General features: G+C 56.7%; 1 protein-coding gene across 2 annotated transcripts in view; it reads left to right on the top strand.

The window, feature by feature from the left end:
* The first annotated feature begins 3,895 nt into the window (after positions 1 to 3,895).
* Positions 3,896 to 15,790, top strand: part of PSKH1 (protein serine kinase H1) — a 38,805-nt gene continuing 26,910 nt past the window's right edge. The window contains exons 1-3 of one of the 2 annotated variants that reach the window (XM_030457800.1): positions 3,896 to 3,935; positions 5,169 to 5,321; positions 6,941 to 7,954. In XM_030457800.1, coding sequence (XP_030313660.1) covers positions 7,022 to 7,954 — 933 coding nt within the window. In that variant the 5' untranslated portion in view covers positions 3,896 to 3,935; positions 5,169 to 5,321; positions 6,941 to 7,021. Of the gene's footprint in view, positions 3,936 to 4,292; positions 4,368 to 5,168; positions 5,322 to 6,940; positions 7,955 to 15,790 lie in introns of those variants that run through there. The other variant, XM_030457801.1, reaches the window with a different exon arrangement.

Raw genomic sequence — 15,790 nt, 5'->3', positions numbered from 1 at the left:
GGGCACTGGGGCTGCCCCCTGCTTGGTGACACCCATGGCACCAAGGGCCATGGCAGAGCAGTGCCCGTGGTCACCCTGTCACCCGGGGTCCTGCAAGGGACAGAGTGGCCCTGCCAGGTGACAGCAGGGACAGGAGGGACAGGAGGGAGAGGAGGGATGGGAGGGACAGGAGAGACATCAGGGACAGGAGGGACAGGAGAGACAGGAGGGAGAGGAGGGATGGGAGGGAGAGGAGGGACATCAGGGACAGGAGGGACATCAGGGACAGGAAGGACAGGAGGGATGGAAGGGAGAGCAGGGACAGGAGGGACCTCAGGGACAGCCATGCTGACCCCCAGGGACCCTCTCTGGGCCCTGTCCTCCTGGTGGGAAGGGACAAATCCTGATCCCTGCAGCTGCCTCCTCCTTGGCACCAGGACAGGTCCCGGGGGGGGACGGACAGGAGCTGCTGGTCCCAGTGCCTCGGAGTACTGGGAGTGCTGGGAAAGCCCCGGGTCCCATTCTGAAGCTGGGGTGACCCAGTTTGTGCTCCCTGGGTAATTCCCAGCTGTGGCTGCTCTCCAGGCTTTGCCCATCAAGGCAAATTAATTGGACTCAATCCTAATTTGCTTTCTGCTCTTCCCTGGGCAGGAGATTAAACGCTCTGCAGCCATCATCTCCCTCCCTCCTTCCTAAGAGAAAACCTCAATTATTAAAAAAGAAAATCAAATGAAATAAACCCCAACCCCCACCCCAAGGGAAGCAGAGGGGTCCCAGGGGGCTGCACCACTGCCTGGGGGCGCCTCTTGGGGTTGCAGAAGAGGCTGGGAGGTCCCTGCACCCCCAGTGCTCGGGGCAGCACCCCTGGCACGGTGACACCGGGACCAAGATCCCAGCAGGACAGGGATGGATCCTCCCTTCCCGTGCCAGGGAAAAGCTCTGCGGGCTGGGAAAAGGCTCCTCACTTTTGGGGAGGGATGTATGGGGGGTGGGTGGGCTCCCTGCCTGCCCCAGTGTCCCCCAGCAAGGCCCTGGGGACAGGAGGGGGGTTTGGGCCATGCTGGGGGACCCCCTGTTCCAGGGCTGGCTCCATCCCTGCCCCCCACAGGGAATTCTGCCCAGATTCCCATCAGGAAGCCCTGGGAGGCAGCCCCAGGCCCATCCCCGGGGTTGGGCATGGTGGGGACACTGAGCTGGGGTCACCTCTGCTCCCAGGGCTCAGCTTTGGGGCTTTCATTTTATTTTTTTTTCTTTTTCCCTTCCAGAGAGGCATATGGGAACTGGGATTTCTTTTTTTAAGCAGCTTTTAATTGAACTTCCTCCCCCTAAACCCCCCCCCCAACCCCTCCCGACCTCTGCTGGGACCTTCAGCTCCATCCTGCCCCGGGAGGGCTCAGAGGACACCCAGGACCCCCCCTCTCCATCCAGGGATAAACAGGGACCTTTTCCTCCCCTCCTGGACTCCCACATCCCGGGAACAGCAGGAATCCCCCTGGATGTGGAGCTCCAGGTGGTTCCTGTCACTCCATGGGAATGACAAACCCAGGGAGATGCTGGATCCAGGAGGGAAGGGGGGGATGGGAAGGGAACTCCGGAGCTCTCCCAGCCCAGCAGGATTTACCTGGGAGCAGAGCTGAGCATCCCCCAGGAGAGGGCACATCCCTGGGGACCCACCAGCATCCCAGTGCTCCCACCAGCATCCCAGTGCTCCCAGCCTGCTTTTAGGGAGCATCCCTCATGGGGAGCCACTGCTGGGAGATGGGAATCCCAGAGGAATCCCATCCTTGCAGAGGGATGCTGGCTCCCAGCCTGGGGTTTCCCCTCTGCTGCTGCTGCTGCTGATCCCTGAGTCCCTCCCACTGCCATGTTGGAGCCAGCAGGATTCCCACCCTGCTGGGAACCATTCCATGGAATGGGAGCTCTCAGGGAGCTGCTGACACCCACCCAGCCTCACACCACGGGCCCAGACCAGGAGGCAGTGGGGGCTCTGGATCAGAGGGCATCATCCCATCCATCCCACCCCACCCCATCCCATCCATCCCACCCCATCCCATCCCATCCCATCCCATCCCATCCATCCCATCCCATCCCATCCCATCCATCCCCCATCCCATCCATCCCATCCCATCCATCCCATCCCATCCATCCCTCCCCTCCCATCCCCTCCATCCCATCCCATCCCATCCCATCCCATCCATCCCATCCCATCCCATCCCATCCATCCCACCCCATCCCATCCCATCCCATCCCATCCCATCCCATCCATCCATCCCATCCATCCCATCCCCTCCATCCCATCCCATCCCATCCCATCCTTCCCATCCCTCCCATCCCATCCCATCCATCCCATCCCATCCCATCCATCCCCTCCCTCCATCCCCTCCATCCATCCCATCCCATCCATCCCATCCCATCCCATCCCATCCCATCCCATCCCATCCATCCATCCCTCCCATCCCTCCCCTCCCTCCCATCCCATCTCCCATCCCATCCCATCCCATCCATCCCATCCCCTCCATCCCATCCCATCCCATCCCATCCCATCCCATCCCATCCCATTCCCACCCATCCCATCCATCCCACCCCATCCCATCCCTCCCATCCCATCCCATCCCCTCCATCCCCATCCCATCCCATCCCATCCCCATCCCATCCATCCCCTCCCCATCCCATCCCCTCCCATCCCCATCCCATCCCATCCCATCCCATCCCATCCCATCCATCCCCTCCCATCCCCTCCCTCCCATCCCATCCATCCCCATCCCATCCCATCCCATCCCATCCCATCCCATCCATCCCATCCCTTCCCCTCCCATCCCATTCCCATCCCCTCCCATCCCCTGCCATCCCATCCCATCCCATCCCATCCCATCCCATCCCATCCCATCCCATCCCACTCCCCTCCATCCCATCCCATCCCATCCCATCCCATCCCATCCCATCCCCATCCCATCCCATCCCATCCCATCCATCCCCTCCCCTCCCCTCCCCTCCCTCCCTCCCATCCCCTCCCATCCCCTCCATCCCATCCCCTCCCATCCCCTCCCATCCCATCCCATCCCATCCCATCCCATCCCATCCCATCCCATCCCATCCCATCCCATCCCATCCCCTCCCCTCCATCCCATCCCATCCCATCCCATCCCATCCCATCCCCATCCCATCCATCCCACCCCATCACCCATCCCATCCCATCCCATCCCATCCCATCCCATCCCATCCCCTCCCTCCCATCCATCCCATCCCATCCATCCATCCATCCCATCCCATCTCCCATCCCATCCCTCCATCCCATCCCATCCCATCCCATCCCATCCCATCCATCCCCTCCCATCCCCTCCCCTCCCATCCCATCCATCCCATCCCATCCCATCCATCCCATCCCATCCATCCATCCCTCCATCTCTCCATCCATCCCATCCCTCCCCTCCCCTCCATCCCATCCCATCCCATCCCATCCATCCCATCCCATCCCCATCCCATCCATCCCATCCCATCCCATCCCATCCATCCCATCCATCCCATCCCCATCCATCCCATCCCATCCCATCCATCCCTCCCCTCCCCTCCCTCCCCTCCCATCCCATCCCCTCCCATCCCCTCCCATCCCATCCCCTCCCATCCCCTCCCATCCCATCCCATCCCATCCCATCCCATCCCATCCCATCCCATCCCATCCCATCCCATCCCATCCCCTCCCCTCCCATCCCATCCCATCCCATCCCATCCCATCCCATCCCATCCCATCCCATCCCATCCCATCCCATCCCATCCCATCCCATCCCGTCTTCTCCTCTCTCGGCAGTTCCCGGCGGGGCCGCTAGGGGGCGCTAGATCCCAGTGGGGGCGCTCCCTCCCCCTCCCGCTCCTCTCCCCGGCCCCGCCCCCTCGGGCGTCCCTGGCGCTCTGTGATGACGTCAGGAGGCGGCGCCGAGGCCGGGCTGCAGCGGGCCCAGGTGAGTGCGGGTCCGGACGGCCCCGGGGCTGCTGGGAACGAACCGAACCGGACCGGACCGAACCGGGCTGGGCGGGCAGCCCCGGCCTCGCCGCCCCTTTCCCTCCCCCTCCCTCCCGGGGTGACTCCGCAGGGCCCCGGCGCCTCAGCTGCTCCTGGGGGTGCTGGGCCGCGGGTCGGGGGGGGAGCCCGGGCTGTCCCCGGAGCGTCCCCTCTGCCACCCGGACCTCCTGCCGCAGCGACAGCCTCGGCCCCGGGCCTGCCAGGGCTCCCCCTCTCCGGGCACAGCGCGCTGGGAGGTGCGGGCAGTCCCTGGCCTGGGGCTCCAGCCCTGGGTTTGTCCTCAGGATGCCCCCCCGAGGGCTGCCATCCCCAGCCCGCCGCTGGGGAGCCCAGGGGGGTGTCAGGATTGATGAGTACAGCCGAGGGTCAGGTGCTCTCAGGGCTCTTTTCCCCTCATGGCTGTGTGGGGGTGTAAGTGTGAGGTGAGGGCTGCTCTGGGGGAGCGTTTTCAGGCAGTTCAGAGCTGGGGTCTCCCCCTCCCCTCACTGACACCCTGCAGGGAGTGACACTCGATAAGCTCAGGCTGGGGGGCACTCAGTGGGCAGCAGAGGGGCTGCTCAGCCTCGGGGGGGCTGATGTTCTGTGGCCGTGGGGACCCCCTCGTGGGAGGAACCTCTGAGGCCCTGTGCAGGGCAGAACACTGCAGTGTCAGGGGGAGCTCAAGTGTTGCCCTGCAGAGCTGTAGGGTGGGAGGTGCTGCCTGTCCAAGGAGAGGAGGGGGCACTGAAGCACAAACCCCCTCTTCCTTCTCACCACTTACAGCTCCAGGGTCCCAGTGCTCCCTCAGCCCCTGCCCAGAATGGGGTTTCCAGCTGGGAATGAGCTCCTGATGCCCCATTTCTCCTGATGCCTTTTCCCAAAGTCTCTCTGGGGCTGCTCTCACTCTCTTCCTCTTCACTGAAAATGCTGAGGAAAACTCAGGGGGAGCCCCTGGTCAGGATTTTATTGATTTGTTTTGGTCAGGGTGAGGGTGCTTTGGGTGAGCACCCAGTTTCAGGACAGCTCATGGGGAAACTCACCCAAACTTTCTGTGGGTTTGGGTTTCTTTTTCCTTTCTGCAGAGCAGCCCAGGTGGGTTCATCCCTGGTGCCCTGCTGAACTCCATGGCTCTTCCATGATGCCTGACTTGGGGATCCCATCCTAACCACAGCCCTCTTGGCTTGCTTTCCAGGTTGGGTGTGGTGCAAGCTGCTGCTGGGTGCCCCCCTGAGGCATTTCTTGTTTCTCCACATTGATGGAAGAGCAGCCAGGGCTCCTGTCCTGCTGGTGCTGCTGAGGAGCTCCTTGGAGAGGTGGTGAATGAGGGAGGACACGCTGGGGGATGGTAAGGGGGCAATTCCAGGGGGTCTGTTCCAGGGGTTCACTTCCAGGGGGGCATATCCAGGGGGTCACTTCCAGAGGCCACTTCCAGGGGGTCACTTCCAGGGGGGTATTTCCAGGGGGTCACTTCCAGGGGGTCACTTCCAGGGGGCCACTTCCAGGGGGGTCACTTCCAGGGGGTCACTTCCAGGGGGTCACTTCCAGGGGGTCATTTCCAGGGGGTCATTTCCAGGGGGTCATTTCCAGGGGTTCACTTCCAGGGGGCATTTCCAGGGGGCCACTTCCAAGGGGCCACTTCCAGGGGGCCACTTCCAAGGGGCCACTTCCAGGGGGCCACTTCCAGGGGGCCACTTCCAGGGGGTCACTTCCAGGGGGCCACTTCCAGGGGGTCACTTCCAGGGGGCCATTTTCAGGGGGTCAGCTTTGGGGGAGCCTGAGGCACCACCCTGGTGGCAGCACAGCAGGAGCTGTTCTGGGGCTGCTCTGCCTTCAGGGGGTGTGAGGATCAGGAGCTGCCTCTGCTCCAGGCTGGAGGAGCTGCTGGAAGTCCCACTCCTATTCCCAGCTCCACCTGGAAAGCCACAGGTGCCCGGCCCACCTGGAATTCCCAGGGTCTGGAGGGTGAGGGAGTTGCAGCTGGAAGCTGCTCTGGTGAGGCCAGGGCTGCCTTTTTTGGGGGCTGAAGTGACTTAATTGGTAAAATGCATCCAAAGCTCAGTGTGACTCTGTCTTCATGAGATCACAGGAGTCTTTTCCAACCAAAAGATTGGATATTAGGGAAAATTTCTTCCCCAGAAGGGTTGTCAGAGAATCATCCCTGGAGATGTGGTGCTGAGGGACACGGGGCAGTGCTGGGGGAAGGGTTGGAGTTGATCTTGGAGGTCTTTTCCATCCCAGAAAGTCTGTGTGCTCTGTGCAGATCCCTGGATCTCCAGGAGCAAAGTGCTGGGAGGTTTCAGCCCCAGCTTCAGTGTCCAGAACATTCCGTGGCCACACGCTGAGGGAGGGGGGTCCTGAGCTCCTCTGTGGGGTCTCTGATGAGGCATTTCAGAACTCCTGGATCTGGAGGGGCTGCTGCCCTGTGGAGCTGAGCAGAGGAAACCAAATTCAGGAAAATGCCCTGAGTTTGATTTGTCCCAAGCAGCTGGTGCAGGACAAGGACTCCAGAGGCCCCTTCCAGTCTCAGCCACCCCTGGGATTGGGGGCTCAGCTGGGAACAGGAATCAGGGTGGATTTGTGGGATTTCACAGAGAGTCAGGGGTTGGAAGGGACCCCAAAAAATCATGGGGTCCAACCCCTTGGCAGAGCAGGGTCACCTCCAGCAGTCACACAGACACCTCCAGGGGGGCTCTGAGACTCCACAACCCCCCTGGGCAGCCTGGGCCAGGGCTCCCTCACCCTCACAGTGGAAAAGTTTTTCCTGATGTTTCTGTGGAACCTCCTGTGCTCCAGTTTGTCCCCTCTTGCCCTGTCACTGCACATCCCTGAGGTGACATTCCAGGGGCTCCTGTTGTGCCTGGGGCTGTTTTAGGGGCAGTGACCTCAGCGGGTTGCGGGAGCAGCTCTGGGACTCTGGGAACTTCCCTCCCTTCATCCCCCTTTTCCTCTCACTCCGCTCCCAAGGTTCCCACGTGGGAGTTGCCCTGGATGTGGTCGGTGCTGCCCTGGGAAGATGCCTTGATAGGGAACTGAGCCCCTTCAGTGATGGGCTGTGGGACCAGCAAGGTGCTTCCCGAGCCCCCCAAAGACGTCCAGCTCGACCTGGTGAAAAAAGTGGAACCCTACGGCGGCCACCATGACGTCTACAAACACTTCATCACGGGGGGCCCGGGGACCCTCATCAAGGTGGGCTCCCCCTCCCCTCCTCCTCATCCCCCTCACCCCCTCCACCCCCAGCCCCCCGAGCCCCCTCCCCGCAGGAACAAGGTGGCCAAGTACCGGGCCAAGTTCGACCCCCGCGTCACCGCCAAGTACGAGGTGAAGGCGCTGATCGGGCGGGGCAGCTTCAGCAGGGTGGTGAGGGTGGAGCACAGGGCCACCCGCCAGCCCTACGCCATCAAGATGATCGAGACCAAGTTCCGGGAGGGCCGGGAGGTCTGCGAGTCGGAGCTGAGCGTCCTGCGCCGCGTGCGCCACACCAACATCATCCAGCTGATCGAGGTCTTCGAGACCCAGGACAGGGTGTACCTGGTGATGGAGCTGGCCACGGGCGGGGAGCTCTTCGACCGCATCATCGCCAAGGGCTCCTTCACCGAGCGGGACGCCACGCGGGTGCTGCAGATGGTGCTGGACGGGGTGAGGTACCTGCACGGCCTGGGCATCACCCACCGGGACCTCAAACCCGAGAATCTCCTCTACTACCACCCCGGCACCGACTCCAAGATCATGATCACTGACTTCGGGCTGGCCAGTGCCCGCAAGAAGGGGGACGACTGCCTGATGAAAACCACCTGTGGCACCCCCGAGTACATCGCCCCCGAGATCCTGGTGAGGAAACCCTACACCAACTCCGTGGATATGTGGGCCCTGGGGGTCATCTCCTACATCCTGCTGAGTGGCACCATGCCCTTCGAGGACGACAACCGCACCCGGCTCTACCGGCAGATCCTCAAGGGGAAGTACAGCTACTCGGGAGAGGTGAGCCCCCTGGCACCCTGAGACACAGGCAGGGACACCCCAGCACCACAGGAGCTTCATGGGGGGGTGACCAGGACAGGGCTGTCACCTGCAGGGTGGTGGCATGACCGGGGTTACACGGGCTCTGTCATTCCGGCCTCTCACACTCCTTCCTGTTCTCTCTCTGCTTTCCAACATCCCTCCTGTAAAATCACAGAACTGTAAGATCACAGAATTGACAGAGTGTGACAGAGCACAGAACCACAGCTGGGAGGGGACTTCTCTGCCACTGCCCTGCCAGTCCTGGCAAAAGTCCTTAGATCCCATTTGTAAATCACAGAATTGACAGAGAATGGGACACAGAATCACAGCTTGGGAGGGACCTCTCTGACACTGCCCTGGCAGGAGTCCTTAGATCCCATTTCTCCAGGTAAATGAGGTTCTTCTGGATGCAGTCCTGCCTTCCTGCATCCCAACTCCTCCTCCAAATCTTGGCTGTAAGCAACCAAGAAGCAAGTGCTGGAAAATGGGATGGGAGAGGGAGATCTGCAGCAGAAATGGCTTCAGAGCAAACCAAAGGAGAGGCTCAGCATGCAGAATTTGTGTGTGTAGCATCCCCTGGTTCTGCCCTGGAGCATTCAGGGGCTTCACCATCATCTGCCCTGAAGTGCAGAGTTCATAGGATCCCAGAATGTCAGGTTGGAAGGGACCTCAGGGGTCATCTGGTCCAACCCTTCTGATATTATTGTTTATCTGAGATGTCCCAGCACCCCATGGAGCTGAGACTTCCAACTTTCCCATGTGGGGGAATCCACCCCTTCCCCTGGGAGACCATTCCAGTGTCTGACTGTCCTCAGGGGGAAACATTTCCCTCTTGTGTTCAGTCAGAATCTCCCCAGGAGCACCTTGTGCCCATTGCCCCTCATCCTGTCCATGGGACTCCTTGTAAACAGGGAGTCTGCATCTGCTTTGGAGCTGCCCTTTAGGTACTGGAACATCATAACAAGGTCTCCCCTGAGCCTTCTCTTCTCCAGGCTGAACAGACCCAGTTTTCTCAGCCTCTCCTCCTGTGGCACTGCTCCTGTCCTCTGTGTTAGCCAAGGAGATGATCTCCTGATGAGCAGAGCTGGGGTGCTGGTGGGTTTCTGCCTGGGGAGAACCCTGAGGTTTCCCCCTCAGCCCTGGTAAGCTCATGTTGGATACTTTGGTGCCTGGGTGAATGTTTGAAATATAGAAGTGTGTTGATTCCTGGTGTGATTCCTGGGACAGATCCTTGTCTGAAAAAAACCCACCTCTGCTGAGAGACAAGGACAGGGCAGACAGAGGGGGTCTTGCTGCTTACATCTGGAGACACAGGCAGGTTTGAAATGGATCTGCACTGACTCCTGAGCTCAGTGTGTGACAAAGCTGAGGACTGAAGGAGAATTTTCTTAGGTAACAGTGGAAAAAGGAAGCTTGAGGGGATGAATTTCAGGTGGAAAATGGGTGTTCCTACCTCAGAGTGCCCTGGCTGGCAGGATGGCCCTGTGGCAGCCTGACCAGCTCCTGCTGACTTGCTGCTGGGCATGGTGAAAGATCTCAGGTTTGAGCCTGTTCCTCTGCCAGCACAGTTGCCAAGAGCTGGCATCACCTCCCTGAGGATCACACCTCTAGAAGATGAGGGTGTCCTAATTGGCAATTCACTGGAAATGTTAAGAAGTGAAGCTTTTATAACCTCTTTATTAAGAGAGGAGGGTGTTTAGGTTTCTGGATCCCATGGCTTTGTGAGATGAAGCCTGCTGGGAGGGTGTTAGTGACTGACTGAGTTTCTGATTCCAAAATGACAGCAAAATAACTCAAAAAACCCCAGAATAAAGCAGTGGTTGTTCTGCTGTTTTTAGGTGTGACAGATAAGTTGGCATTTTAGTGATGGATGGGAGGAGTCTGACATGGTTCATTTTTAAATGTATTCAGCTGCTTTAGGATTGTGCTGAGGGAAGAAAAATAAAAGGGGGTGGGGGGTCCCCAAGCTGTCAGTGAGTCTTTTATACTGCCCAGCTGTCAGGCCAGCTCCTGCTACCATCCAGGCTGAAGTGAGAGTGAGAATTTCCAAGTTGAATCCACAAGGAACATTGGTGGATGTGTAGGAGACCACTGAGGAGAGCCTGGATTTGAAACCTTGGAATCTTTTCCTTCTCCTGTTGTGTTCCTCAGGAGCTCTCACTGAGGAGACACAACTCTCAGGAGCTCCAAATCTGTCACTTTCTGGACCAAGTGTGTTACTTCCTTTTAGAAACTCAGTAGAACTCAGTTCCTTGTCAAACATTTCAGCTGCTTCTGTGACCTCCAAGTGCAGCTGACCCTGGGCAGCCTTTGCTTCTCTTCTTCATTTGCCACGGGCATGATTTCCTAAGCAGCTGCAGAGCTGTGAGGCTGCAGTGGGGTTATCCCCCTGCAGGAAGGCTTAGCAGCACTGTGACATCTCCAGGGTCACAGAGAGACAGAATTCTTGTCACCCACTACTGCACCTTCCAGCCCTGGCTTTGCTCCCGTGAAGAGGCCACTTCCCTGGTATCTGTGGGGCAGCAGAAGTCATCCCAAGTGCCTGCCCCTCCTCAGAGTTTCTCATTCAAGCACTCAGTGGGTGCTGGGTTATCTCAGTTTATCTCAGCCTGGCCCTTGGCCTCCAGACCACAGATGCAGAGCTCTCCAGACCCCTTGGCCAAACTCAGGTTTGGTCCTTTTTAGCTCATCCCATTCTGTTCCTCCTGACCATTCATTTTTCTCCTCTACTTCCAGTTCTTTGATTTGGAGAAATGATACAGTCTTGGGGATTTTTTTTTTTTTTTGGTGAAGATTCTCCCCCCACCTTTTTTTTTTTCTTTTTTTTTTTTCATTTCCTAGCTCTCATAGAATGGTTTAGGTTGGAGAGGACCTTCAAGATCATCTGGACCCAACCTCCATCCATGGCATGGCCCCTAGACCAGGTTGCTCCAAGCCCCATCCAACCTGGTCTTGAACACTTCCAGGGATGGGGCAGCCACAACCTCTCTCACCACCCTCACACTAAATAATTTCTTCCTAATATCTAATCTGAATCTCTTCTCTTCCAGTTTAAAACCATTATCCCATCTGTCTCCTGTCACCCCATGCCCTTATAAAAAGTCCCTCCCCAGCTCTCCTGTAGGGCCCAGTTCAGGCACTGGGAAGTGGTTTTAGGGTCTCCCAGGAGCCTTCTCCAGGAATTGGTGGCCCTGGAGCTGCCAGAAGGGCAGGAAGCTGTTGACTCTCAATTTCATAGAATCATAGAATCATAGAATAGGCTGGGTTGGAAGGGACCTCAGAGATCATTGAGTCCAACCCTTGATCAACTACCGCCACAGTCACTAGACCATGGCACTGAGTGCCACATCGAGTCGCTTTTTAAATGTCTCCAGGGACGAAGAGTCCACCACCTCCCCAGGCAGCCCGTTCCAATGCCTGATCACCCTTTCCGTGAAAAAATTCTTTCTAATATCCAATCTGAACTTCCCCCGGCACAACTTGAGACCCTGCCCTCTTGTCTTGCTGAGAGTTGCCTGGGAAAAGAGCCCAACTCCCCCCTGGCTCCAACCTCCTTTCAGGGAGTTGGAGAGAGTGATGAGGTCTCCCCTCAGCCTCCTCTTCTCCAGGCTGAACAGCCTCAGCTCTCTCAGCCTCTCCTCATAGGATCTGTGTTCGAGTCCCTTCACCAGCTTGGTTGCCCTCCTTTGGACCTGTTCAAGGACCTCAATCTCCTTCCTGAGCTGAGGGGCCCAGAACTGGACACAGGACTCAAGCTGTGGCCTTACCAGGGCTGAGCACAGGGGCAGAATCCCTTCCCTGGACCTGCTGGCCACGCTGTTCCTGATCCAGGCCAGGATGCCATTGGCCTTCTTGGCCACCTGGGCACACTGCTGCCTCCTCTTCAGCTTCCTGGCAATCCAGACTCCCAGGTCCCTTTCTGCCTGGCTGCTCTCCAACCACTCTGTGCCCAGCCTGGAGCTCCCCATGGGGTTGTTGTGGCCAAAGTGCAGGACCTGGCACTTGGCCGTGTTGAACCTCATCCCATTCCTTCTTCCCTCAGGGAACCTGTTTTTATTCCTAACCTCTCCAGCATATTGTGGTAACCAGTTCCATAGTTTCATAAGGCATGGAAAAGGTGGTCACTTCCCTCAGCTTTTCTTTGCCCCTGCTTTTTGTGTGGTGTTTTTCTGCACGCATCCCCTTTACTTGAGAAACCAGACTAACTTTTCCCCTGTCTACCTCCCAGTTAACTACACTTATTCCATGTTTGATTCCTGCTTTTTCTGAGGCTGAAGGCCCAGCTGTGTTTGGTGTTTCCTATGGAATACAGCCCATGGATCTGAGGTTTGCTGTTCCCTTTCTGTAGGCTCCCCCTTGAGCTTTGGGAGGGGGTGATGTGTGAGCACCATGGTTTGTGTCATGGCACAGGAAGGACTCTGCAGTTGTTGGCTGCTTCTTCCTGCAAGGTTCCTGACACTCTTCCTGTTTCTTTGACACCTCTCAGTGTTTGGGTGGTGACAGAGTGATGAGCTGTGGCTCCAGGTGTTAATTGCTGATTAGGGGATGTCTTGGTGTCTGCATCACCTGGTGCATTCCCTCTGATGTCTCCACCCCTCAGTGCATGACCTTGTGATGAGTGACACTGAAGTTTTACCATTTTACAGATTTTTTTAGTGAAGTTCAGCATGCTCTCCTGGACATGTTCTGCCTATTACTGGGAAACCTGGTGATTCTGGAGTGATTCTGGAGTTCTAGAAGCAAGCAGTGGGATCTGGGTTTGACACCTGGTTAATGCTGCTGATGGTGCTGAGCTGTGGAGGTGAAAAGCAAAGCTGAGGTGTGATGCAGAAAGCAGAGAGAGATTGTGTGATAAATCAACTGCTCCCCTGTGTGCACAGATGAGCTGCTGCTGGGGGAGGATGGGCAGCCTGAGTTTTGCACCCTGAAGATGCTGCTTGCCCTTCCTCAGAAACAGCTTGAGGTTAAAGAGTTGTGAGCATCATCCTGTGGCCCAGGGGCAGCTGGGGTGAGGAGCTGGCAGCTCCTGGTGTCCTGGCACCTCTGCCCATCCTCCACCTGCACTGGGGCCTGGGGCCCAGGTCTGCTTCCCCCTGACAGAATAAAAAGTGTGTGAGGAAGGGTGGTGAGAACAGCCCCAGGGATGGGCTGGGTTCTGCCTGCAGCCTGAGCAGAGCAGAGCCATTCCTCCAAAGAAATCCAGCTGGGAAGGGAGGCTCAGGCAGAGCAAGGAGAGGGAACAGAGAGCAACTGCTTAGAGCAGTCCCTGGGGTGATCCCATGTGGTGTCCTCTGGTCCCTGTATCAGGACAGAATTGTTTTGAGAGATTTTGTGGCTTTGTTGTGCTGGGCTTGGGGGGTGTTGGGTTCTTGCAGGTTGGTTATGTGCCACAGAGAATCATGGAATTTTCAGAGTTGGAAGGGACCTTTAAGTTCACCCAGTTCCACCCCCCTGCCATGGGCAGGGACCCCTCCCAGGGCTGCTCAGAGCCCCATCCAGCCTGGCCTTAAAAACTTCCAGGGATGGATGGGGCTTCCACCACCTCTCTGGGCAACCTGTGCCAGGCTCTCACCACCCTCATGGGGAAGAACTTCTTCCTAACTCCCAATCTAAATCTCCCCTCCTCTACTTTGAATCCATCCCCCCATGTCCTGTCACCACTGACACCCCAAAAAGTCCCTCCCCAGCTTTCCTGTAGCCCCTTCAGACACTTGAGGGCCACACTGAGGTCTCCTTGGAGCCTTCTCCTCTGCAGACTGAACAACCCCAACTCTCTCAGTCTGGGGTCACAGCAGAGGTGCTGCAGCCCTCTGAGCATCCCCAGGGCCCTTCTCTGGACACACTCAGCACCTCCAGGTCCCTCCTGTGAAAGTGGCCCCAGAACTGGGTGCAGGACTCCAGGTGGGGGCTGAGCAGAGCAGAGCAGAGGGGGAGAATCCCCTCCCTGGCTCTGCTGCCCACACGTCTCCTGATGCAGCCCAGGACCCTCTTGGCTTTCTGGGCTGCCAAGCGCCCACTGATGGCTCATGAGAAAGCATTAAAATGTTTGAAAGTGCCAGTGCCTGAGCCAGAAGCATTTTATGTGTTATCCCACCACAAATGCCATGCTTTCTGAGGCTGTGTGGTTACTGTGTGTGACAGGAGGGGTTGTTTGGGGAAGCTGTAGATGTTTTACTGCTTGGGAAGCAAATCTGTGTCACCCTGTATGGTTTGCCCAGATGCTTTCTGTTCTTCCAGAGCTGGGGAAAATGGATGCTTTAATTTACCAGTGTAATTAAGTCTGTTCCCCTAAATTGCAGGCACATGATTGTGGCCAGGTATCAGCAGGAGATGTGATACCAGGATTCCACTTTGGGAATAAATTGTAGGTAGAAACAAAGCCAGACACAGCTTTGTTTCCAAAGGTTCCAGAGGTGCCTGGCATCGTTCCCACAACCTTGCTAGTTTTCTTAAAGCCATCTTCTGGAGTTTTAAATGCATCCAGATTTCTGGTGTTCACACAAAAAACAAAAAGTTGTTTTTTTTAGGGGGGGGTTGCACTGGAGGAAGCGAGGAGCTGTCAGACGTGAGGCTGCTGATAAGCATCCCGAGGATCAATGCCCAGCCCTGCTTTTGGAGAGCTCTGGCCTGAAAACCAGGGAGGACAAAGCTGTATTGAGAGAGGAATAAAAGCCAAGATGTGTGCTGACCCAAGAAGTGGCTCCAGCTCCTTGAAAAACAAGAGGCTTGTGTCCAGCTCGTGTAATTGCTCTCCCAGGGCACCGCTCTCCCTTTCCCAGTGCCAGCTCTCTCTGAAGAGCCCATTAGCAGATCAATAGGAGCTGCACTCCTTGGGGTGCAGCTGACATCACTGCTCTGTGTTTCCTCCCCCCTTTTGTCCTTTCTGAGCTGCTTGGAGTACTGGGTAGGGTGAGGAAGGAAGGGAAGGTGGCTTTGGAACTTGGCGTGCTTTTCCTGAGCACCTCGGAGCGAGGGCTCTGGGGGCTCCTGAGACTCCATTTGATGTTGCCTGCTACAGTCATTCTCTTCTTCTTTTGTTAGAACTCACAAAAAAAGAGAAACTTGGCAGTATTTTAATGAAATCTTGGGGCTGAAGCTGATTTCTGGGGGTTTCTTTGTAGCTTAAAAAGCTGTCTGAGGAATAAAGCTGGAATTCCATTCACAGCTCCTTTGAGTTTGAAAGTGCAGAAATGAACATTAGACCATCATTATCCTGCTCTGGTCCTGCTTCAAAGCTGGTCCTTCTCTTGAATACTGATGCTTTTAGGTTGCTTTACACCTGGATAACTTGCAGTAATCAGTGATGGATAATACCAGTTGTGGATAAATTGGGAAAGTGAGCTCAGGGTTGTTCTGGTTTTGATGTCTGACCTGGCAGATCATTTCCCTGTGTCACCCATTTTCCTGTTCATGAGACAGAATCAGCTTCTTGTGGCTTTTGTGGGAACATCTCTTAATCAGTTTAAAACCAAAAAAGCTTGCTCTAAATAATGGTGCCAGTGGATCCATGTGATGTGTAAGGAGTGATGGATCTGATGGAGGAAGGAAGTTGGATGTTGCAAACTGGTAGGAGCTCTGCAAGGGACTTAGCAGCTGTGCCAAGGGTTTATCTGGTTTTGTGTGGCTTGCTTAGATTTCCCAGTGGTGTTTAATGAAATTCTTTTGCAGCTGTAATGTGACAGTGGCCTTTCCATGGCTCAGTAACTGCTAAAGGTAAGCACGAGGCTGAATCGTGTGGACACTTCTGTGGGGAAGGAGAAAAGAAGGGGGTTGGAAAGATCTGTTCCCAAGCATTAGGGCAAAATTCACTAGTGA

This window comes from Calypte anna, chromosome 11 (assembly GCF_003957555.1).
Source record: "Calypte anna isolate BGI_N300 chromosome 11, bCalAnn1_v1.p, whole genome shotgun sequence".
Taxonomy (NCBI): Eukaryota; Metazoa; Chordata; class Aves; order Apodiformes; family Trochilidae; genus Calypte; species Calypte anna.
Note: the sequence above shows the minus strand (reverse complement) of the source record. Positions and strands in the feature narration are given on the sequence as shown.